We start from the raw sequence: 26,972 nt of genomic DNA, 5'->3' as shown, positions 1-26,972 counted from the left end.
CCTTTTGCCTACTTTCACACATCTGTACAGTGGAACCTCTCTAATCCAGCTCATCTATTGCCTACTTTCACACATCTGTACAGTGGAACCTCTCTAATCCAGCTCACCTGTTGCCTACTTTCACACATCTGTACAGTGGAACCTCGCTAATCCAGCTCACCTGTTGCCTACTTTCACACATCTGTACAGTGGAACCTCTCTAATCCAGCTCACCTTTTGCCTACTTTCACACATCTGTACAGTGGAACCTCGCTAATCCAGCTCACCTTTTGCCTACTTTCACACATCTGTACAGTGGAACCTCGCTGATCCAGCTCACCTGTTGCCTACTTTCACACATCTGTACAGTGGAACCTCTCTAATCCAGCCCACCTGTTGCCTACTTTCACACATCTGTACAGTGGTACCTCGCTAATCCAGCTCACCTGTTGCCTACTTTCACACATCTGTACAGTGGAACCTCTCTAATCCAGCTCACCTTTTGCCTACTTTCACACATCTGTACAGTGGAACCTCGCTAATCAAGCTCACCTGTTGCCTACTTTCACACATCTGTACAGTGGAACCTCTCTAATCCAGCTCACCTTTTGCCTACTTTCACACATCTGTACAGTGGAACCTCGCTAATCCAGCTCACCTGTTGCATACTTTCACACATCTGTACAGTGGAACCTCTCTAATCCAGCTCACCTGTTGCCTACTTTTACACATCTGTACAGTGGACCCTCTCTAATCCAGCTCACCTGTTGCCTACTTTCACTAATCTCTACAGTGGAACCTCTCTAATCCAGCCCAGCTGTTGCCTACTTTCACACATCTGTACAGTGGAACCTCTCTAATCCAGCTCACATGTTGCCTGCTTTCACACCTGTACAGTGGAACCATTCTAATTCAGCCCACCTGTTGTCTACTTTCACATACCTGTACAGTGGAACTTCTCTTATCCAGCCAACCTGTTGTCTACTTTCACACACCTTTACAGTGGAACCTCTCTAATCCAGCCCACTTGTTGCCTACTTTCACACATCTGCACAGTGGAACCTCTCTAATCCAGCTCACCTGTTGCCTACTTTCACACATCTGTACAGTGGAACCTCTCTAATCCAGCCCACTTGTTGCCTACTTTCACACACCTTTACAGTGGAACCTCTCTAATCCAGCTCTCCTGTTGCCTACTTTCACACATCTGTACAGTGGAACCTCTCTAATCCAGCCCACCTGTTGCCTACTTTCACACATCTGTACAGTGGAACCTCTCTAATCCAGCCCACTTGTTGCCTACTTTCACACATCTGCACAGTGTAACCTCTCTAATCCAGCTCACCTGTTGCCTACTTTCACACATCTGTACAGTGGAACCTCTCTAATCCAGCCCACTTGTTGCCTACTTTCACACATCTGCACAGTGGAACCTCTCTAATCCAGCCCACCTGTTGCATACTTTCACACATCTGTACAGTGGAACCTCTCTAATCCAGCCCACCTGTTGCCTACTTTCACACATCTGTACAGTGGAACCTCTCTAATCCAGCCCACTTGTTGCCTACTTTCACACATCTGCACAATGGAACCTCTCTAATCCAGCCCACTTGTTGCATACTTTCACACATCTGTACAGTGGAACCTCTCTAATCCAGCCCACCTGTTGCATACTTTCACACATCTGTATAGTGGAACCGTTCTAATCCAGCCCACCTGTTGCATACTTTCACACATCTGTACCGTGGAACCTCTCTAATCCAGCCTACCCGTTTCCTACTTTCACACATCTGTACAGTGGAACCTCTCTAATCCAGCCCAGCTGTTGTCTACTTTCACCAATCTGTACAGTGGAACCTCTCTAATCCAGCTCACCTGTTGCCTACTTTCACACATCTGTACAGTGGAACCTCTCTAATCCAGCTCACCTGTTGCCTACTTTCACACATCTGTACAGTGGAACCTCTCAATTCAGTTCAGTTCAGTGTTGAATATGTTTTAGATGCTGTTTAGGAGAAAAACATTATTTTGTTAACAGGTTTGCAATCAATGTATTTAAATCATTAAGCATGGCTTCGGATTAGTTGCTAAATTCATAGCCTGCATCAGTAGGAGGATATTTTTATATTTTCACATTGTTTAACAGAACACCAACAGTTGTACTGACTGAGCCACGCACTGCAGCTGGCAACATCTGGAGTTCATATGTAGTCCCGGAATTAAAGTAGTGTTTAAGGTTAAATAATTAAATTTTCCTTGTGTTCATTGAAATTACTGCATTCTGATTAGCTGAATTGGTCACGTGTTATTGCATTCATTTCCCAATGAATGTAAAAAAGTAAACCACGCCCACCGAAGCAGACTGCTCTTATTACTAGGGAATGTCGAGGAATCCTAATATTACATGCGAGGGAATTCCCTTTGTGCTCACGTGTATCGCCATGCACAGGACATTCAGCGAAATTCACGCATATTCCTTGTCCATACAACCCTTGAGACCGAAGGCCGAGAAAGAATGAAACAGCAAATGTGCAGACTCGCTCGCCTCGGTTCCACAACTTTCATTTCTTCGGGTTTCATTTCTAACTAGCATGTTTCCAACTGGGTCTTCCCGTTTTCAGGGAACTTATGTCATTTGAAACAGCCACCTTCTCTGGACATATTTGTTTGGGCTCGTTACGGTCTCACTGTTGCAGTTCTTCTCGCCTCTTTCCTTGATTGACAGGTCCAATGAAATTTGTTTTAATCCTACTCTCCGTTGATTGGCTACTGACTGTGTGGGTGTGTCAAGTTATGTGCATAAATTAAACAATCACCCGATTCATGTCACACCACAGTATGTATTCCTACACCGGGAATGTTTATCAATCTCGTCATTTTTGTCTGCTTTAATATAAACTGCTTTTGGTTAAACTATTATATGTTTTCGTTGTCAAATTTAATTATAAGTACTGACTATGTATTTTTGTCGGTTCATTGAGGTATGAATCGAAAAACCGATGTGCAAACCTTTGTAAGCATGGTAAGAATCTGCTACGCGGATTCATACAGTTTGCACATCGGTTTTTGATTCATACCTCAATGAACCCCAAAAAAATACACAGTCAATCCTTAAATAAAATAATTATTTGAGGGAATCCTTTCATCTTCATAGTGTACACACATTTGACCATGTCCGCCAAGTGTAATTGGTTACTATGACGTCACAATCAAATGACATCACTAATGGCTTTGCTACTGAAGCTGTTAGCAGTACTTTTTACACTTAAGACACTTCTTATTACTGTCTACAAACTGAAAACAATTGGAAGAATGATGTTGGCTGATCAATAAAATCTCACCCGAGTTTCTAAATGGCACTGCGGCCATGGGAGCCGTGACAATTTACACTTGTCAGAGGGGTACACAAAGTACGTGATCTTGGACTTTCATTAGTAGTGGAAGCCTCGGTGGCTGAGTGGGTTAGATTGCCGACTTTGTGTGCTGGCGATTAGGTGCCTCACTCTGGCGGTGCGAGTTCAAATCCCCGTCGGGACTCAACCTAAAAAAGTACTAGAATCTCTACTTCATTAAGAAAGTGTTATCCCAAATGTAAAATTTGTTACATTTGACCACTTTCTAAATGGCATTGTGTGTTCACATCAACACGAGTTGATAAAAGTGGAAAAACTCAGAGGCTTCACTCGGGTGAGATTCTCTATATCTTGAAGGTTAACATTGATACTGCTGTATGCGATTGCAATTGTCCTTGGCCTAGTGACATTTCACTGATGACTGTAATACAAAAACTTACCATTGGTACTGCTCTGTGCTGTCCTGAGCATTAAATATAAACATGAGTTTTGTAATGATGCTTAATATTTAAACTAAATTAACTGTTAGACACTGGAAGTTATTCATTAAATATTCAGTAATACTTCTCTCTGCATCACATCTTATCACCAGACTGTAAGTTCGTAAACCTTCCCATGACAGGCTAAAACAAGTCAAGATTCAGTCAATCAGTTGATCAGCGTGCATGTGAATTTTATTCTCAGCTTCCTGAGGAGTATACAACCCAAGCTGCCTGTGAGGCGCTAGAAGGTAAACAGTCATATTACCATATTCTCATCCTACCAGGTACCCATTCACTGCTAGGTGAACAGAGGCACATTTCAAACCAAGTCACTTGACGAAGGAGACACCACATGTGCTATGTGTGCTTTAGTGGGGGGCAGGAACGAGGCTCAGTAGTCAGACACAATTCACTACCTTCTCTGAACGATGTTGCTAACGTCACCTGCTTCGTGCTGTACGCAGGGACATGTGCCTGTAAGACTCAACCTGCTCACTCACTCACTCACTCATTACAGGACTACCAGGACCCGGGGTTAGTCATGTCATATATATTTGTTAATGACAAAAATTATCTAGAACTCTATGGTTACACTCTAAGTTACTATTAAATTCTTTCTGACTATGCACCCATTCCTTCTGACTTTTCATATGGTTGAATAAAGATATAACTTAAGTCAACTTCAGTGTATGCATGACCAGATTGTTTAATACATATATCTAAATACGTTTTGCCAGGGCTATGGTAAGAAAATCCCAATCAGACATTTTGTACCTATCTCTTGAGACCTACAGTGGGTACCCGGGTAGGGTCGGGTAATAGGGGGTCGGGTACCCGGGTAGTAAATTTGGACTCATCCCAGCCCTACAATCCACCCACAAATCCCACCTAACAATCCACTCACCTAGAAGAAGTAGTGGATACTTACCGGGTATTGCATCCTTCCTACAGTTGTATTTTCTCATCAGTCGCACAGTAATAACTCAATGACTTACACCTTTTTAGGGTCATGGGAATATTGGGACAAATTATGGTAAATTATTTATGATGTCTCCATGACGTTTGTGCTGGTGTAAAGGATACGGTAATAGCTACAATGATTAATGAATGAGCTGATGGCCGGTGTCCTCCCTAGTATGGAAATATGGGGATCAAGCCTACAGGTGCTTGGTTGTTGTGTGTGTCTGTTACGCAGGTGCTTGGTTGTTGTGTGTGTTTGTTAGTGCAGGTGCTTGCTTGTTGTGTGTGTTTGTTAGTGCAGGTGCTTGGTTGTTGTGTGTGTCTGTTAATGCAGGTGCTTGCTTGTTGTGTGTGTTTGTTAGTGCTGGTGCTTGCTTGTTGTGTGTGTTTGTTAGTGCAGGTGCTTGCTTGTTGTGTATGTTTGTTAGTGCAGGTGCTTGCTTGTTGTGTGTGTTTGTTAGTGCAGGTGCTTGCTTGTTGTGTATGTTTGTTAGTGCAGGTGCTTGCTTGTTGTATGTTGTTAGTGCAGGTGCTTGCTTGTTGTGTGTGTTTGTTAGTGCAGGTGCTTGCTTCTTGTGTATGTCCATTATGCAATTGCTTGCTAGTGTGTGTTTGTTAGTGCAGGTGCTTGGTTGTAGTGTGTGTCCGTTACACAGGTGCTTTCTTGTTGTGTGTGTCTGTTTCACAGGTTCTTGCTTGTTGTGTATGTTTTTTAGTGCAGGTGCTTGCTTGTTGTGTGTCTGTTTCACAGGTGCTTGCTTGTTGTGTGTTTGTTAGTGCAGGTTCTTGCTTGTTGTGTGTTTGTTAGTGCAGGTGCTTGCTTGTTGTGTGTCTGTTTCGCAGGTGCGTGCTTGTGTATGTTTGTTAGTGCAGGTGCTTGCTTGTTGTATGTTGTTAGTGCAGGTGCTTGCTTGTTGTGTGTTTGTTAGTGCAGGTGCTTGCTTGTTGTGTGTCTGTTTCAAGGTGCATGCTTGTGTATGTTTGTTAGTGCGGGTGTTGCTTATTGTGTGTGTTTGTTAGTGCAGGTGCTTGCTTATTGTGTGTGTTTGTTAGTGGAGGTGCTTGCTTGTTGTGTGTGTCTGTTTCGCAGGTGCGTGCTTGTGTATGTTTGTTAGTGCAGGTACTTGCTTGTTGTGTGTTTGTTAGTGCAGGTACTTGCTTGTTGTGTGTGTTTGTTAATGCAGGATCTGCTGACTTAATTGTTTCTGACATTGTGCCAAGTTAAATTCCACGTAAACAGATTTCAGTTGTATCTCTCTGTTTCTCAGCTGCCTTACCCTCATTAACAGTTAATTATTCCCTTCTTTGGACTGAGACTCCCGAGTTTCACGCTGGCTCTGATTATGTTAACAACACTTAGTGCCAGAAAAATGTGTGCTTTTGTGTTCACTACAACTAAATAAAATACAACCAGAGAAAAACTTTACTAAAATGTAGGGTACATTATCAGTTTAGAGTTTAAAGAATATTTTATGGAATGGATTGAATGGGTTGGATGAAGGACCAGGACTATTCTTTGTCTGGAGAGACAGGTGTTTTCAAGTTCAACGTGTGGTGGCACATGGTCCTGTGTACCAGTCGTAACTCAGAAGTTGAAGTTGAGCATCATAGGTGGAGAAAAGTAGGGAGATGAGACACCTGAGAGTGTTGACCGGCTCCGTGGTCTAGTGGCAGTGGCAGAGCGCCCGTGGTTCGTTCCCCGGTCGCATGCTACCCTGTCTGGCACTCGGCATTAAGGGGCTAAAACAGGGACTGGTCGCCTCAGAGTCAGTACACTGTCTCTCTCTCTCTCTCTCTCTCTCTCTCTCTCTCTCTCTCTCTTGATCTCGAGTAATCTACATGTTGTAAAAGCCGACTAACCGGATCAGGTGGTCAGGCTCACTGACTTGGTCTCTCTCTCTCTCTCGATCTCGAGTAATCCACATGTTGTAAAAGCCGACTAACCGGATCAGGTGGTCAGGCTCGCTGACTTGGTTGATGCATTTCACTGTATCCCAATTGCGTGGATTGATGCTCAGGATGTCGATCACTGGAAACAACAAACAAACAGTAACCCACTTGCGTAACAGCTGTTTTTGTGATTGGAGCAGAGGGTTCACATCGCCAGATGGTGTTGCTTCAGGACATTGAAACCATGGCTGAATCAGCAAGCAGCCTGGGGACAGATGGAAATCTGCTATTCAGTGGACGTTTGTACAGATAGCATGCAGCACAGGCAAGCAGTGTATACAGGATTGGAAGATATTGATCATTAAAACTGTCTGTATTGGGAGGAGTGTGTTGTGTTTAATGACCTGGTCTATCCAAGCCTTGTACAGTGTTGGAACAGTAGCACAGTGTATTGTTAAATGACCTGGTCTATCCAAGCCTTGTACAGTGTTGGAACAGTAGCATAGTGTAGTGTTAAATGACCTGGTCTATCCAAGCCTCGTGGTACAGTGTTGGAACACTAGCTAGTGTGTAGAGTTGTATGACCTGGTCTATCCAAGCCTCGTGGTGCAGTGTTGGAACACTAGCTGTACACTAACAAGGCTGCTGGTGTGTGGAAAATGAGTAAGTGCCATTAACTGTTGATTAATTAGCCATTTATGATTTCCTGCTGGTTGTATTGACCCACTTGGCAAGCTTGTGTAGGATGGCTAACACAGTCCACTGAGTGATGGTTCTACAGAGCTGGTTTAACATGTGGGATATATTTAGGATTTCAAACTACTTTGTCATGCAAATTGGGAAATAAATGTTTTTCTTAAGTTCTTATTTCCTATGTTTCACAGGTATTTTAACATTGTATATTAACATTGGCTTCTCTGCATAACGTCGAGTTAATCTTTAGGCCTCTTCAATTGTTTCTATATCAGTGAGTTACAGGTCACATTGACTAAGCCATCACATTCTCGTAGTCAGGGGTAGAAACTAACTAGTCCACTTGTCCTTATAATGAAAACAAGTAGTAAAACCCTTATAAAGGGCAAATTTCTACAAGTCCTTATGATACCTTAACCATTGGACAGTTTGGCAAGGACTACAGGACAAGTGCCAATTTCTACAAGTCCTTATGATACCTTAACCATTGGGCAGTTTGGCAAGGACTACAGGACTAGTGCCAATTTCTAACGCTGTTAGTTATTTAAGAATTGACTTCGATATTTTTTGCATTTATGCAGGTATTGACGTAAATACTGTGTGCTTTCTGCTATGCTGATTTATGCAAAGTGTGTGCACTGTGTTATAAGATTTCATAAGCGTTTAAACATAATTAAGTCAATTCTTATGAACACTCACTAGTTCACTGAAATACAGATGCTTAGCGTGACGTTCTAGATTTGTTTGCCAGTGGTATCAAATTAGAACACAATGTTGCTGAAGACCCCTAAAGAGCATCTTTATATGGAGGAAGCACTACTTTCACAAAACTGACAATTTTTGGTAAATATATGTTGCAAAATAGTGTTGTGGATCCTAGAATATATGGAGAAAATGTAACAATACTTTTTACCCTGATGAACTTCAACACAGCTTTACAGTCTTATTACAATCAGGGTGGCGGGTAGCCCAGTGGTTAAAGTGTTCACTCTTCACGCTGAAGACCCGGGTTCGATTCCCCACATGCGTACAATGTGTGAATCCCATTTCTGGTGTCTCCCACTGTGCTTTTGCTGGAATATTTCTAAAAGAGGTGTAAAGTCACGCTCGCTCACTTACCCACTCCCCTCAGTGCCCACTACCTCCACATGAAACTTTGTGTGACGGTAGAGAGCATTTAGGTCAGATTTTAATCAGATTGCACCGCTTTACATTTGGTGCGACTCATGTAATGTGATGTCTTGTCGACTGCCATTGGAATATAATTTTTTTCTGTAGAGCTTGGTCATGCTTTATGGTGATTAAGAACTGTAGTACTGGGAGCCAGTGGTCCACCATGTGTAGTACTGTAGTACTGGGAGCCAGTGGTCCACTATGTGTAGTACTGTAGTACTGGGAGCCAGTGGTCCACCATGTGTAGTACTGTAGTACTGGGAGCCAGTGGTCCTCTATGTGTAGTACTGGGAGCCAGTCGTCCACTATGTGTAGTACTGGGAGTCAGTGGTCCACCATGTGTAGTACTGTAGAACCGTGAGCCAGTGGTCCACCATGTGTAGTACTGGGAGCCAGTGGTCCACCATGTGTAGTACTGTAGTACTGGGAGCCAGTGGTCCACTATGTGTAGTACCGGGAGCCAGTGGTCCACTATGTGTAGTACTGGGAGCCAGTAGTCCACCATGTGTAGTACTGTAGTACTGGGAGCCAGTGGTCCACTATGTGTAGTACTGGGAGCCAGTAGTCCACTATGTGTAGTACTGTAGTACTGGGAGCCAGTGGTTCACTATGTGTAGTACTGGGAGCCAGTAGTCCACCATGTGTAGTACTGTAGTACTGGGAGTCAGTGGTCCACCATGTGTAGTACTGTAGTACTGGGAGCCAGTGGTCCACCATGTGTAGTACTATAGTACTGGGAGCCAGTGGTCCACCATGTGTAGTACTGTAGTATTGTGAGCCAGTGGTCCACCATGTGTAGTACTGTAGTATTGTGAGCCAGTGGTCCACCATGTGTAGTACTGTAGTACTGGGAGTCAGTGGTCCACCATGTGTAGTACTGTAGTACTTGGAGCCAGTGGTCCACCATGTGTAGTACTGAGACCCAGTGGTCCACCATGTGTAGAATTGTAGTACTGGGAGCCAGTGGTCCACCATGTGTAGTACTGTAGTACTGGGAGCCAGTGGTCCACTATGTGTAGTACTGGGAGCCAGTGGTCCACTATGTGTACTGTAGCACTGGGAGCCAGTGGTCCACTATGTGTACTACCGGGAGTCAGTGGTCCACCATGTGTAGTACTGTAGTACTGGGAGTCAGTGGTCCACTATGTGTAGTACTGGGAGCCAGTGGTCCACTATGTGTAGTACTGGGAGCCAGTGGTCCACTTTGTGTAGTACTGGGAGTCAGTGGTCCACTATGTGTAATACTGTTGTATTGGGAGCCATTGGTCCATCATGTGTAATACTGTAGTACTGGGAGTCAGTGGTCCACCATGTGTAGTACTGTAGTACTGGGAGTCAGTGGTCCACTATGTGTAGTACTGGGAGGGAGTGGTCCACTATGTGTAGTACTGGGAGCCAGTGGTCCACTATGTGTAGTACTGGGAGTCAGTGGTCCACTATGTGTAATACTGTTGTATTGGGAGCCATTGGTCCATCATGTGTAATACTGTAGTACTGGGAGTCAGTGGTCCACCATGTGTAGTACTGTAGTACTGGGAGCCAGTGGTCCACTATGTGTACTGTAGTACTGGGAGTCAGTGGTCCACTATGTGTAATACTGTTGTATTGGGAGCCAGTGGTCCACTATGTGTAGTACTGTAGTACTGGGAGACAGTGGTCCACTATGTATGGTACTGGGAGCCAGTGGTCCACTATGTGTACTGTAGTACTGGGAGCCAGTGGTCCACTATGTGTAGTACTGTAGTACTGGTAGCCAGTGGTCCACTATGTGTACTGTAGTACTGGGAGCCAGTGGTCCACTATGAGTAGTACTGGGAGCAAGTGGTCCACTATGTGTAGTACTGGGAGCCAGTGGTCCACCATGTGTAGTACTGTCGTACTGGGAGCCAGTGGTCCACCATGTGTAGTACTGGGAGTCAGTGGTCCACTATGTGTAATACTGTTGTATTGGGAGCCAGTGGTCAACTATGTGTAGTACTGCAGTACTGGGAGCCAGTGGTCCACTATGTATGGTACTGGGAGCCAGTGGTCCACTATGTGTACTGTAGTACTGGGAGCCAGTGGCCCACCATGTGTAATACTGTACTACTGGGAGCCAGTGGTCCACTATGTGTAGTTCTGTAGCACTAGGAGTCAGTGGTCCACCATGTGTAGTACTGGGAGCCAGTGGTCCACTATGTGTAGAAGCTGTAGTACTGGTAGTCAGTGTTCCACCATGTATAGTACTGTAGTACTGGGAGCCAGTGGCCCACCATGTGTAGTACTGTAGTATTGTGAGCCAGTGGTCCACCATGTGTAGTACTGGGAGCCAATGGTCCACCATGTGTAGTACTGTAGTATTGTGAGCCAGTGGTCCACCATGTGTAATACTGTAGTACTTGGGGCCCGTGGTCCACTATGTGTAGTACTGTAGTATTGTGAGCCAGTGGTCCACCATGTGTAGTACTGTAGTATTGTGAGCCAGTGGTCCACCATGTGAAGTACTGGGGGCCAGTGGTCCACCATGTGTAGTACTGTAGTATTTTTAGCCAGTGGTCCACCATGTGTAATACTGTAGTACTGGGGGCCAGTGGTCCACTATGTGTAGTACTGTAGTATTGTGAGCCAGTGGTCCACCATGTGTAGTACTGTAGTATTGTGAGCCCGTGGTCCACCATGTGTAATACTGTAGTACTGGGGGCCAGTGGTCCACCATGTGTAATACTGCAGTATTGTGAGCTAGTGGTCCACCATGTGTAGTACTGTAGTATTGTGAGCCAGTGGTCCACCATGTGTAATACTGTAGTACTTGGGGCCCGTGGTCCACTATGTGTAGTACTGTAGTATTGTGAGCCAGTGGTCCACCATGTGTAGTACTGTAGTATTGTGAGCCAGTGGTCCACCATGTGAAGTACTGGGGGCCAGTGGTCCACCATGTGTAGTACTGTAGTATTGTGAGCCAGTGGTCCACCATGTGTAATACTGTAGTACTGGGGGCCAGTGGTCCATTATGTGTAGTACTGTAGTATTGTGAGCCAGTGGTCCACCATGTGTAGTACTGGGGGCCAGTGGTCCACCATGTGTAGTACTGTAGTATTGTGAGCCAGTGGTCCACCATGTGTAATACTGTAGTACTGGGGGCCAGTGGTCCACTATGTGTAATACTGTAGTATTGTGAGCCAGTGGTCCACCATGTGTAATACTGTAGTACTGGGGGCCAGTGGTCCACTATGTGTAGTACTGTAGTATTGTGAGCCAGTGGTCCACCATGTGTAATACTGTAGTACTGGGGGCCAGTGGTCCACCATGTGTAGTACTGTAGTATTGTGAGCCAGTGGTCCACCATGTGTAGTACTGGGGGCCAGTGGTCCACCATGTGTAGTACTGTAGTATTGTGAGCCAGTGGTCCACCATGTGTAATACTGTAGTACTGGGGGCCAGTGGTCCACTATGTGTAGTGGGAGCTGAGTGGCCCATGCTTGTCTCCATGTTGGGATTCCGAGTGAGAATAGGTCCCTAATTACCAGTGCTTGTCTCGTCTCCCTGTGGGGATGCAGGTGAGTCCCCAGTTACCCATGCTTGTGTAATAGCTAGCTATATACAGTGTCAGGTGGTCTCACTGGCATCATGTCCAGGTTGGCATGGATCAGCGCTCATACTTTCAATCACTGGTTGTTTGGTTCAGATATTTACAGACTACATGGATAGTGCTTGAATATTTCTGTCTCCTGTGTTATACAACATTTACTTGTATAAGTGGAAGTTCTTACCTTGGCAATCTATATGTGGAGAAGTATTGATTCTTTGTGTGGGATGTCGACGGTGTGTGTGTTGTCCTGCATGTTATGGAGTAACAGTTGTCCCTGCCATAGACATTCTGTCACTGATGTGTTGCTTGACTGTTCACATTTTTGCACAAGGTGTAACATTAATAATTCATTGTCTGCATAAGCAAAATTAATCGATAAGATCTTAGTGTCTTATTGTCCTTTATTCTGTTTGAGTTTGGCAGTCGTATGAAATATTTTATGTTGTTACGTTGTTCTTATTCATAGTTGCTCTTGTAGGAATAGTGAGCTCACCGGGACGGAGGGTCAGTGAGAACGAGGATCACAGTCAGTACTGCAACAGACCTTCTGAGGCAGTCCGAAACAGACCTCAGAGCTTTGAAGATTTGACAGATGGTGGTTATTGGGGTGTTCCTCCTGATGAAGATGACGCTGCGCAATATACAAGCGATGGAAAAGATGCAGGTCACAGACCGACGCTGTCCAGATCCTTGTCTGTAGGCACGCCCGTTGGACAATCTGGGAACATTGCTGGAGGTTCCAGAGATGAAGGAAGCAGACACTCTGAGGATGTTGCTAAGTCTGAGGAAAGGTGTCATGGTGGTGGGGTGACAGGGAGATGTTCTGTGCCCACAGATGAGAGTCAGGTCAGAGAGGTTGCTCAGGATGAAGATTTCAGGACAAAAGACTCCACTTCTTTGACCCAGGTCTCAGGTCCGTCTTTGAAACCTCAGCTGACAGGTGATACGGGTGTCAATTGGGGTCAGTCAGATTTAGTGGACAAGGGGTTGTTTGGGAATACCAAGGAGCAGGGTCCCTCCTCGGGACCAGACAGGGAGGGTCAGGTTGGAGGAAGTTCAGTTTGCAGTGATTTAAGTACTAAGGTGCTTGTTGGTACAAAAGAGTTGCAGAAAATTGAGAACGATGAGAGTGATGATCTCAGGAAAGGCCCAATTGCCAGTCCCAAGGAGTCGGGGCCAATAAAACCTTTGAGAGCAAGTGACAGCAGAGATCCAGACCTCAAGGTTGCCGTTGGTGAAGGATCATCACCCAATCATGTGGACAGATCGCCAGTGTCCGTAGCTGCCTCCCCATCTGCGTGGAGTGACCCAAACGTTCAAGGATCAGCCTCAAAACTGATTCCGTCAGGATCAGAAAGCAGAGATTCCTTGTTTTCGGAAAAGGTGCGCGGGATGAGTCTTAGAGATGTAAGCGATTGGGTGAAGAAGTCATCACATCAACAGCAGCTGGAACCAGAGACTGACCAATGGTGGTCCACAAAACCTAGGAAGAAGAAGCATGGTGGAGAGAAGAAGCGCCATCACAGTAGTCCGAACTCTAAGTCACACACTTCTAGTCCCAGGTCTTCTGACGGAGATAGACACCGCAATGACTCAGGGACAAAGGGTGATGGCAGGGATAAGCATAAATTTAAAAGCTCACCATGTTTTGGGAAAACAATGAAAAACCCGAAAGCAGATATCAAGAGGTTTCTGTCACACGATGCCTCCCCGAGCCACAAAGATGGGGATCGAACAAGAACTATTGACTGGACCAGTGAAGGTTCATATGAACTTCCTGAAGCCATGGACGTCGACACCCCTGAAGCTGTACGGACACCATTGAAATCTAAAATGGTATTAGACACCTCAAAGTTGTCTAAATTTAAATCCAATCTGACCAAGTCTCCACTGTTTAAAGCCAAACCATCTGTCTCATCAACATCAAGTGCTGTGTCAGAGTCGTCAGGTCCATGCAGACCTACCCATACTCCAGCACGGCGGGCGTCAGACATGTGCAACCCTTTGGGGTCTTACAGGATTCCTAAGCTGAGCTCAGCGATGTCAGAGACGTCTGCGAAAGAGGTCAGAGAGGAGAAAACAGAAGCTCCAAAGAAGAAGGATGATGGTAAGTTGACCTGTTTGTTCTTGCTGCTGTTTTCGTGTGTTGCCATGATGGCTGTCTGGTGATAGAGGGCAAATGAAACATTGTTCTTATATTCTATTAACATCAAACGTGATTATACCTGTCATATTTGGCAGTTGCATTTCAAAAGGAGTAGTAACCTCATCAGTAATACAATACAAAAACATGAATATGTGGCCTAAAAAATATAATTGTCTTGGTTCTCAGGCACTGCCCACATCATCATAAAGTCCGCCACACATTTCGTGTTTAATTCCATTTAAAAAGAAAAAATAATGTCTTTGCATTGTGAAATAAATTCAAAGCCCATTGCATGCGTTTATAATGCACACATTGGTAGTCCAACAGTAGTCAAATACTGCATTCCAGTAATTTACTTATCAAGGAGTACATTTATGTCTGGAGGCCCTTTTCCAGGTTGATTGAACACAACTGTTTATTTGGTTACATACTTGTTTGAATAATAACAACAAAAAAACAAAAACACTGCTAGCCTGCACTATGTTTTCAAAAGCCATTGCCTGAGAACCAATTCTTTTATTTCTTTAAGCTTGTATGTGCAAAATTGGTCTGTTTTATCCTTTCTGGTTGCCCTCAAAGTAAAGACTTCTGGCATTATAAAACCAGCAATAGTTTTAAATACAAACTGGCCCTCCGTATCCGTCCATTTCACCCATCAGTATTCATATCCTACCATGTTTGTGTGTAGTAATCATTTGGACACATGTGATGGCTTCTGGGATGTAGATTTCTTGGGAGTCTTTTCAACCAATCTTGGTCAAGAAAAGATAGATTTTCATATTTTCGTTCTTCAAGTAACCAAATAATTCAAGAGAATATGAACTAGCTGAATGTGGGAGGTTTGGATGATGAGGGAACTCCAAGTATGGCCAACTCCAACCCAAAAATTTGGTAACGGTCAATTATTTTGTTCTCTTTTACGTTTGATAATCATTTACTGGTCCTTTGTCCTGATCCAACATACACCTTGCTTGAAGAAACACAAGTATCCAATCAGAAAATGCTTTAATGTGTACATCAGACAATATGGAGGGGTATTTGTATTCACCATATTAATAAGCACCCCCTGACCATCTCCTCGACTAATCTCGCCATGAAGTGGGAGGGTTGATACAGGAATGGGTACTGTCATCCGTCTTTCTGGACCCGTGAAGATTCCGGGGTAGAATAGGTCTTCAGCCACCCATGCTTGCCGTAAAAGGTGACTATGCTTGTCGTAAAAGGCGACTAACGGGATCGGGAGGTCAGACTCGCTGACTTGGTTGATGCATGTCATCGATCCCAATTGCGTGGATCGATGCTCATGACATTAATCACTGGATTGTCTGGTCCAGACTCAATTATTTACAGACCGCCGTCATATAGCTGGAATATTGCTGAGTGCAGCGTTAAACAACAATCCAACCAACCAACCAACCATCCGTCTTTCTGTCTGTGTGTCAGTCAGGTTTTGTTTCCAGAGCATGACTTGGAAACCATTTTGTATTTTATTATGAAACATTGAATGTGTATCAAACACATGGTGCATTGCTGTCTTTTGATCTTTTGGTATGTCTAAAAAAGTAGTAAAAGTGTTTCTTTGGCAATAATTTTGGATTTTCTGAGAACTGTTGCTATAATGACCTAAGTGAGATGTATAACACTTGACAAGGGAACTTGTACAAGGTATATGGTGAATGGTGAAAAAAACCCACAAACCACAATTTGCAAGTGGCATGTAAACCAGGCCACTTCCTCGCAGTGTTTTTTTTTTCAGTGATTAGAATAAGGTTATTCATAAAAAGTTGAAGTGAATTTGTCAAGACTAAGTTAATAATTGATGCAGTAATGTTTTTGATGTGGTGTAACCCTCCCTTTCTCCGTGTACGTTCACTACTATATGAACAAACAAACTTCTAATTTACCCCATGGCGGGGTATAACGCTAAAGCTGTTTTCTTCTGAAATGGAAAGTGATAGTTGATGTAAGTTAATTCAGTCTGTGACATAAACATCCATAGCAGCTAGTATATATACAGCAACTCTTGTAACCTAGCAACTGAAACCTGACAGGAAAGTGTCTTGATTTCTTGATTTTCACAATAGGCAATTAAAGTGTCCATTAAACTTGTCACGTTATGTGAAGGATAAATTAAAATCAGTGGTTAGCAGTGAGAAATATTTGATAATGAGGACGAACATTGATTTATGCCAGTGAGCAATATTCCAGCTATGTGCTAAGCAGGGGTCCAGAAACCGTCATATGCGCCGGACATGTCCGATTGGGAATCTCAAATGTCCGGTTTAAAATATTGCTTACCGGACATTTTAAAAAGTATTGTCCGGACATTCTTAAATTTTGACCGGACATGATCAACAGTTAGGACTGAGCAGTTTCTGTCTGCAGTTGTAACACAATGAAGATTATCTACACTGACAAGCTTTGTTTGTTTTGATTGCTGTAAATACATCGTACCTACATGATAGTCCAATCGGTCAATCACTGTAATAGGCAATAAACTGAGTTGACACTGATTAATCGAGGATTAATTACTGAGAACATCTTGTTAATTTGCGTGAAAGGTGTTTACAACTGTACATAAATACCTTGCATCATCGATGTACATCATTATCCTCACAATGTTACGATACGTAACCTCAGACAAGAAGCGAAAGCGTGACGACAGCCAGTCGACCGATGCAGATCAGTCGAGCGGATCTGCCAAACCCTCAAAGTCTAGACGATCATTTTATAAGTCGTGGCTAACGACTTTCACTTGGTTGACATACAATGAAGATTTGCAGATTTTATTGTTTTTCAGTAGCTAGTCGTATATTGAATCTTGATTGACCGCCATTTTGCTTTCTCGGACGATCGATATCAATTTTTTTTATGGTCAATAATTAAGTACAGATGAAAAAAGTATTCAAATAACTATTGCTCTCAATGATATTTTAGTATTTGTGATTAAATTCTCTGTCTTGTTTTTAAAAAATCTTTAGTTTAAAAAAAAACTTTTCCCGTGAGGTCACGTGATAACCAAATATGGGATAATAGTCTCGATCCAAATGTTACAACGCGTACACTTGAGCAGACTCATGAATATAACTCATGAATATTAATTAGACCGTTTACTACGTTAACAGATCGTTATTATAACAGAAACAAACGTATGTTTTCCATCTTTATCTAAAATGATATTATTTGTTATTTATTGTCCGGTGAATTAAACAATTTAAATTGAAACAATTCATAATTCATCATATTATGAATATGTAAACTTGTAATGTGTGTGAAAAGTCGTACTAAAATACGCTATTTGAAGGGGGCGTGGCCTAAATGTAAATGTCCGATTGGGATTTTAAATTTTCCGGACCCCTGGTGCTAAGGCATCTGTTATCAGACAAATAAGCCACTGAACATCATAGAACATCACTGAACATCAGAACATGACGTAGCATAATAAAACATCACATACAATCATAAAACAACACAAACAATCATAAAACGTCACATAACACCCCAGAACACAAGAGAACATTGTAGACAATCATAGAGAACTTCACACAAAAGAACATTGTAGACAATCCCAAAACAGCACACAAGAGAACATTGTAGACAATCCCAAAACAGCACACAAGGGAACATTGTAGACAATCATAGAGAATATCACACAAAAGAACATTGTAGACAATCCCACAAAACAGCACACAAGAGAACATTGTAGACAATCCCACAAAACAGCACACAAGGGAACATTGTAGACAATCATAGAGAATATCACACAAAAGAACATTGTAGACAATCCCACAAAACAGCACACAAGAGAACATTGTAGACAATCATAGAGAATATCACACAAGAGAACATTGTAGACAATCCCACAAAACAGCACACAAGAGAACATTGTAGACAATCATAGAGAATATCACACAAAAGAACATTGTAGACAATCCCACAAAACAGCACACAAGAGAACATTGAGATAATCATAGAACATCTAAGAACATCTAAGAACATCACAGAACATCGTAGATGTACAGATGTGAGGCTGTCACACATGCTTTTGTTACATTATCAGGGGACCGCCTATGTGGTCTAGTGGTAGAGCGTCCGCCTGGAGAGCAGAAGGCCGGGGGTGCGATCCCCGGCCGTGTCATACTAAAAGACATTCAAAGATGGTACTTGTTGCCCTGTCTGGCGCTCGGCATTAAGGGGCTAAAACAAGGACTGATCGGCTTGGAGTCAGTGTACTGTGTCTGAGTGGGGCATTCATGTTAAATGACGGCATGGTATCTCAGTGGGCTAGCCCAGTCTGGACTAGCACAAGCAGCCACACACGTGCATGCACGTCGCCATATAACTGCAATAATCTTGGACGCGACGTTTATCCCCATTTCACCTCACCTCACGTAATCGGCTGGCACGTTGATGGTCACATCAGTACCACATTAATTAAACATAAATAGACACAGAACATAAGAAATTTGACACCCAGCTATGTACATGTTCTCTAAATGCTGCAAGCTTGCTGATGCTGCATAAAGCAATATCTAGTCATTCATTTACATGTTCTTTTGTCACGGGAGCAAGCAGGCTGTCATTGGATAAATAGTGGGTGTGCGGGCTTATGTGTCTGAGAGGTTGGTTAACTGTGCACTGGGAGAGATGGACTACGGACCTCTTCACAGTGTATAGACCAAACAATGTGGCAGGACTCATGGCAGACGTTGCTTCCTGTACGCGCCATTCTTCCTGTGGTCTTCCAAGGGCAGTGCATTGACAAGTTTGCCTTCACTGATTTTAACTTTAAATTATATTTTTAAGGGTTTAAATTTAAGAAGCAAGCAAGAGCCATGACAGTGGTTGATTTGTGTTAAAGGTTGATATGGATTGTTTGGGAATTTTGCTGTTATTAATTTGAAATGTTTCATATGTTTGGATGGATGAAATTAAAATTATCCATTAATAAGCAGAAGTTGGAGCGTTGATGTTGAATGATTAGTACAGGGATTATCCTTGAAATTTTTACCTATGAGAGAAAATCTCCCCTGGTCCAAAAGCAATGAGATTTTTTGGCGTGTGATGAGATTTTGCTAATTTTCAGAGATATTTCATATTCACACAGTGGGAAACTGTATTTGATTTTTGGTACTTGTGACTCAAATAATTTTGCAAGTAATATTACTAGATTATATAGATATATCCTATTTTCGAACATTAATTATTCCACTGCAAATACATGTATTTAAAAATATTAGCATTAGTATTAACATTACATTCAACTTACATTTATGTTCTACTTTAGGAGAAATTACACTAATATTAATGTATTTCTGTTCATTGTTGACTTGATGGGGAATTATTCGCGAGGACAATTACAGATTGTTTAGGAGGCATGTTTACCACCATCAGCTGTTCATGTCATTGGCATGCAGGAGACAACAATCTGCAATTAGTTATCACGTTATCAAATTACGACAATGTGTGTTTAGATCTTAATTCAATATATTAAGAGTGATGACATGAAATAGCGACTGTCGTAAATGGTATTACAGTTTGTTGGGAAAAAATATATTATTTTCATTCCAGTGCTTTCGTCAATTTCGCCGTCTTATTTCCGTCTGAAGTGTGTACCATATCAGAGGCCTCTGATCGTATCAAATGAAATCTTATCAATGTGCACTTTTCAATAAATTAGAAGTGACAGTTCATTATACAACGACTATTGCTCCAGGTTCACCCTCTTGTTTAATTAGCAACAATTAAGTCATTTATTTCTCACAGAAGGCGGCATGTTTGCCATGTGCAGCAGCCAGAAAATGTTTACAAGTAACCCGGAAGTTGAAAAAACTGTTGACATTCACGATGTTTAAGAGTTACATTTGAATGATTAAGTCACAGTTATCAATTTTTATGGACAAATTTGGAAGCAAACATATTGTAGCATATTCTAATAAAATTAAATCCAACTTGCTGTTTGGACACTAGAAATAGTTCAAAATTTGTAATTCACACACGGTGGCCATTCTTGCACGAGGGTACGTTCATGAAAACTCTTCCACTGGTGCCGTCACTGGCTAGGCGAATCTCATCTAAATTACGATCGTTTCTGATCTGCAATTTGTAGATTATTATGGAGAAATGTATGTTGTATGTATATTCATTAAGTTTTTGTTTTGCTGTCATTCCAAAATTGAAATTTGCTCGTGTTTTGAAACTTTACCCGTGATTGCCTTTTTCTCTCTTGATTTCTGCACAAACGCACATACATGTAGATCAACGTCTTTGATTTCTGCTAGGATTTAAGTCTTTTAAAAATATGATTAATGACTTGGATTTGTAGATCATGGAATAAGATTTTTGTGCGCTACCAAAGTGTTTAGTTTGTAAACACAAACACTTGTTTGCCAATCGGGGATGAAAAAAAATGATGCGCACTCCACCCTTGTCAGCTGATGCAAAGCTCCATACAGTGATATAGGAATCGGTTATGCACAGTATTAAGAGATAGCATGCAATGTTGCAAGTATGCCAATCACTGTTTTGATTGACAACATTTGATGATTGAATAAACAAGCGTGTAAGTTTTTTATTGACATTTTTATGTACCGTAGATAAATTTATTCAATCCCTGTATAGTAGAATCTCACCCAGGTGACAAATGTATCAACACTTAGTGATAAAAGTTTAAAGTTCCTGGGCAAGCCTCTAGAGTTATAAGTTTTATGGACTCGCGTTGATATGTTTCATATAGATCAGTGTGCATTCAATTTTTCATTCTCAGCTTCCTGGGGAGTATACAACCCAAGCTGCCTGTGAAGCTTTGGTTAACAGCCACATAACCATCTCATGCTACCGGTTACCCATTCACTGCTGGCTGAACAGACATTTTTCTAACAAAGTTGCTTGCCTGAGGAGACACCACATATCCTACGCATGGTTTATCCTGATGAGGGTGCAGTGGGGTAGCATGGTGGTTAAAGTGTTGTCTCCGGGTTCGATTCCCCTCATGGGTACAGTGTGTGAAGCTCTTTTTCCAGTGTGCCCCGCCGTGATATTGCTGAAATATTGCTTAAAGGGGCGAAAACCATACTCAGTCACTCACTCATTCAATCCTGATGAGCAACATGGCCTGAAGTGACACTTAAACGATAGCAACACAGGGGATGAGGGTTCAGGGCTAATTACATACAAAGGAGATAGTAAACGTTCTGACCTGGTTTATTCATTCTGACTCTTTTGGGGAAGAACGTTTTGTTTGGTTTGGGGAATTAACTGCAAATAAACGTTCAAATAGGCTGCAGAGGAAACCAATGCTATGTTTGTGTTCCAGATGATCCATCGGAATGTGAAGCTGGTAGTGACTCGGTCCCGGAGTCGGACGACGATCTGTTCAACGAAACTCCCGCCTTCTTGAAGGAATTTGAGAAGACAAGGTAAAACAATCCCATCACTGCTTTAGGCGACGATGCTGGCTGAAAGAGTCAACTAAGAGGATCAGGTGGTCAGGCGTGGTGACTTGGTTGATTGTGTGTCATCATGTCCCTAGGATGTGCTCACAATGTCCATCACTGGTTTGTCTGGTCCAGACTTGATTATTTACAGACCGCCTTCATATAGCTGGAATATTGCTGAGTGCGGCGTTAAGCAATAAAAAACAAACATTACTGATTTGTCAATTTTGAATTTTGTATGCTGCTCGGTTATTTGACCTTTTTAGCAGAATTTCTTCCTTACTTTTAGAGTTGTTGAGAAATGTAGGACATTCAGAGTTAGAATTGGTACCTGGCAACATATGCTTGTTACAAGTGGCGACTTATTTGATCGGTTGTACAATAAATGTAAAAAGAAACTATCCATCACATGGTCGTCCTCCATGCTTCAGACAGTACCAATGAGGCAGTGCAAGCCCCAACATGTATTTTGACATCTTCTTTTGTCACACGTCCATGCCTGAATGATGAGATCTGATAAAATACTTTTCACACGTCCATGTCTGAATGATGAGATCTGATAAAATACTTTATCACATGTCCATGTCTGAATGATGAGATCTGATAAAATACTTTATCACACCTTCATGTCTGAATGATGAGATCTGATAAAATACTTTATCATACCTTCATGTCTGAATGATGAGATCTGATAAAATACTTTATCACATGTCCATGTCTGAATGATGAGATCTGATAAAATACTTTATCATACCTTCATGTCTGAATGATGAGATCTGATAAAATACTTTATCATACCTTCATGTCTGAATGATGAGATCTGATAAAATACTTTATCACATGTCCATGTCTGAATGATGAGATCTGATAAAATACTTTATCATACCTTCATGTCTGAATGATGAGATCTGATAAAATACTTTATCACATGTCCATGTCTGAATGATGAGATCTGATAAAATACTTTATCATACCTTCATGTCAGAATGATGAGATGTGATTGTCCTCAGGATAAAATACCGTGTAACCCGCCTTGGAGGGTAATACATTTTTCAGTGGGGAAAGAAATCTCTTATACCCCGCCCGGGCAAAAACCGAATGCACATGAATTTCTGAGAAGTAGAATAAATCCCTTATATCCTGCATCAAAGCAAAAAGCCGCACGCTTTTTCGGAGTCAGTGGAAGTCATGTGACATAGCACAAGTTGACCCCAGCTGTTTTCTATCAATTTTGAATTTGTGTTAATTCTTTTACAATGTCACATTAAAACATGTCAGTGAGATAAGTTTGTTGTAGCAGTATCACGAGGGGTACATGTGGTTTAATCCGTCCCACATTAGGTTTTATACCACTCACCTCTGGGCCTTGGTAAAAAACCTAACGCTGGACGCATAAAACCACATGTACCCCTCGTGATACTGCTACAACTTACAATGTCCATTTTGGTGTTTGGATTTATGTTAGCAGACCAAGACAGAAATATTAATTTAGACTTGGGCCTCAGGGATGTGGCCTCAGGGATGTGGCCTCAGTCAGACCTGTAAAGGTGGCCTGAGATACTGAACTTATCTGTTCAAATTGAAGGATCCTAGATATATATACTGTATTTTCTTGAGTATAATGCACACTTTTTTTCCCCAAAACACAGCTGTGTAGAAGGGGGTGCGCATTATACACGAATTAATGAGTTTTGATGTTTTTTCTCCCATGGAAAGACATTACCGTGAGCACGTAACACCGGAAATACCATGTCAACAAATCCATACCGAAGTTCGCAAATTATTCATGTAATTACACTGTCTGGCTATAAAAAGTGTTCTTTGTATATCTGGACTTATGTTTGTAACTTATTTCATTAATTTTATTCAAAATTCCTTTTGATATTGTTTTAATTAATTTCGGCGAAATCGTGTGTGAAGCGATCGCACAACTCACCGTTATTAACAGCAACCACGGTCAGATTTCCGCTATTTGACGCCTTGAAACGAACTTTAGTTGACAGAGAATGGATACATATATCATAAATGCCATACTTTGATTCATTAAAAGTCATATTTGTTTTTGTTGGACGATTCTATGTGAACACGTAATTCTCGCGATCACGCGATCACGTGCACGGGAGCCTTGACGGTGACTGGTCAGACTGGTTCCATGTAAAAAATAATACCTGGCAATAGCGATCAGCTGCTTTGTTTAGGGTTATTATTATTTTAAATATGTTTAGTAAAAGCGGTACTGATGGAAACAAATAAGGGAACAATGAAAAATATAGGGAAATAAGCTTTACCATCAGTACATTTGAAATAGCGCGCATACAAGTTCACCACGTCAGAATCAAATGTTGAGATGTGTTTGTGTGCATTGTTTCCAACGTGTATTTTGTAGACAAGGCTGGGAACCCATGATAGCATATCTTTTTACTGGGTCTTAAACTAAGTGTTCCTTTTCATTTCCATCAGTATAAATTCTTAGCAGTTTCTTAGGCTTTGGCCCAATCTTGCACTGAAGCACATACATGGAACATGTGGTGTCTCCTTAGGCAAGTGACTTTGTTCCAAATATGCTTCTGTTCACCCAGCAGTGAATGGGTACCCGGTAGAATGTAACTGTTCACTTAACTCCTTTTAGGAAGCTTGGGTTGTGTCCTTCTCAGGGAGCTGAGAATGAAAATAGGGTGCACACTGATCCAATGACCCAGGTAATAACGAAGCACTTTGCACATGCTTTACGGTGTTGATTTCGTGCATTGTCCCTATGCCCTAGGGCCCCTAAATCTTTAATTTGGAGTGAGTGAGTGAGTTGGGTTAACGCCGTTTTTAACAGTATTCCAGTCATATCACAACGTGTCAGCTTAATGTTGGAGGAAAGCCCCAAGTGATGCAGGTCATAGACATTTACCACTTCGGTGAAACCCATGAGCACGACTATGGTGCTAACAAACCTAGAAACATAATGGGGGCGAACTCTGCACAGCGAATTGCGGCGCCTTAGACGACCTGGCCACCCGTCCCCCCTCTTTAATTTGGAATATTATGGTAATGACAAAGACCAAGTACTCCCCTGTCATCCATTGAAGAACTTCAAGTACTCTCTTTAGAATTTCTATTAAGATTTAATGAGTGCATCCTCATTAGCTTATTCGTGAGCATGGAAAAACATAAAGGCGCTTGAAAATCAAATATCATTAACAGGTACTCTGTTCTTGAGCTTCCAGCTTCATCAATACATGGCATTATCAGCACAGTGTAGAGTTCCTGCACGTGTGTATATATGACTTATACACAACACACCTGGATACACGAGGGTAGGGATATTATGTATATAATATTGATCATGGTTGTCAGTGGCATTCTTGTGCTATCAACTTTCCATTTGGTTGAAGATGGTTTCATTAGTGTTGTTGCTGTTACCATGGTGATAGAAAGGTGTCTCATCAATATTGATGTCGGTATTGCATTTCTTGTGTTTTACAATTGCCTGGGTAAAGCATTCAGTACTGTTACCTGAGGATTAGCGTTGTAGGCCGGATAACTAGGTGCTGTCAGGTGAGTGAATTTATTTGTCTTTTGACTCCATGCTGGTAGAAATGAGTTTATGGCCACAATTAGAATTAAGCGTAACAGTCTACTGGCTGAGACTGATGCAGCACATCAGATGCCTTTGTGTTCATGAAAATACAGGTGTTTCTTTTCAAAATGTCCTTTGACAGGTTGTCTGTCATAGTTGATGGCTGACATAGTTTGAGTGAAAGTCTACAGGCCTTCTCATCACTCTCATGTTCAAGAAGAGCTGTCAGGCCATCCCGAGATGTGACTACTATTGCAACTAACCACAAGGACCCATGACACCTTAAATTTGTATAACTGTTTGATGATAAGGGAGATCCTTGGCTGAGCCAGGTTTTGGTGTTGATAGATATCTTTAGCTGGGATAGACTTTAGTGTCAATATACATGATAAGCTGGACTAGATGTTAGTGTTGATAGATATCTTTAGCTGGGCTAGATGTGAGTTTTGATATGTGTTTAGCTGGTCTAGAGTTTAGTGTTGATATTGATATATATATATCTTTAGCTTGGCTAGAATTTAGTGTTTATATTGATATATATCTTTAGCTGGGCTAGAATTTAGTGTTAATATTGATTATATATCTTTAGCTGGGTTAGAGTTTAGTGTTTATATTGATATATATCTTTAGCTGGTCTAGAGTTTAGTGTTTATATTGATATATATCTTTAGCTGGGCTAGAGTTTAGTGTTTATATTGATTATATATCTTTAGCTGGGCTAGAGTTTAGTGTTTATATTGATATATATCTTTAGCTGGGCTAGAGTTTAGTGTTTATATTGATTATATATCTTTAGCTGAGCTAGAGTTTAGTGTTTATATTGATATATATCTTTAGCTGGGCTAGTTTTTATTTTTAGTCCTCATATTGACACATTAAGGTATGGTTTGACTTGAGAGGGGATTGGTCCTGTGAGCCCTTTGGGTGATTGAGTGTCATTGTACCCCATGAAGAGGAACAATGCCAATGTATCAAGCAGTTTTGTTTCTGTCCAGACAATTTACACTCAGCCTTGTTATAGTAATATTTGAAAATATGGCATTTGATATTAAATTAGTTATTTGCTGACCTGTGAAGATCTGGGATAGAATAGGTCTTTAGCAACCCATGCTTTCTGTAAAAGGTGACTATGCTTGTCGCAAGAGGCGACTAACAGGATTGGATGGTCAGGCTCGCTGACTTGGATGATGCATGTCATCGATCCCAATTGCGTGGACAGATGCTCATGATGTCAATCACTAGATTGTCTGGTCCAGACTCAATTATTTACAGACCGCCATCATATAGCTGTAATATTGCTGAGTGCGACATTAAATAACAAACAAACAAACAAACAAAACAAAAGTTATTTGCGTGTTCACATGCTGTTAGACTACAATAGGCGGAGATTAATGCTTCTGTAACCAAAACCACATGATTAAACAAAGCAAAAACAAATGGGATAGTTACTATTGATTATTGAGACTGAGACTTTCTGTAATTAACAGAAATCTAGAGGCATACATATTCTGGTCATGGCACAGCAATGAGGCAGGGAAGGGATTTAAACAGACAGCTGGTGTATTGAAATGGTTGCTAGGATACAGTGTTTTTGCATGGTTGTTATTGGCAACATGTGTTTAAACGGACATATGCACCAGACGACATTGACTGAGAATACTGGAGGTTGGGTCTGTGCGGATAACGTGTTTTGCTCACCACGTCAATGCTCACCACATCAATGT

General features: G+C 41.8%; 1 protein-coding gene across 2 annotated transcripts in view; it reads left to right on the top strand.

The window, feature by feature from the left end:
• The window catches only part of LOC124113428 (SMC5-SMC6 complex localization factor protein 2-like), a 92,116-nt gene that overhangs the window by 16,850 nt on the left and 48,294 nt on the right, over window positions 1–26,972 (top strand). For both annotated transcript variants that reach the window (XM_046473774.2, XM_046473773.2), the window contains 2 exons: window positions 12,577–14,205; window positions 21,560–21,662. In XM_046473774.2, the coding sequence (XP_046329730.2) occupies window positions 12,577–14,205; window positions 21,560–21,662 (1,732 nt within the window). The remainder of the gene's footprint in view (window positions 1–12,576; window positions 14,206–21,559; window positions 21,663–26,972) is intronic.

This window comes from Haliotis rufescens, unplaced genomic scaffold (assembly GCF_023055435.1).
Source record: "Haliotis rufescens isolate VD_foot unplaced genomic scaffold, xgHalRufe1.0.p SCAF_27, whole genome shotgun sequence".
In the NCBI taxonomy this organism is placed as follows: Eukaryota; Metazoa; Mollusca; class Gastropoda; order Lepetellida; family Haliotidae; genus Haliotis; species Haliotis rufescens.
This window is presented reverse-complemented; position numbering and strand designations above follow the sequence as displayed.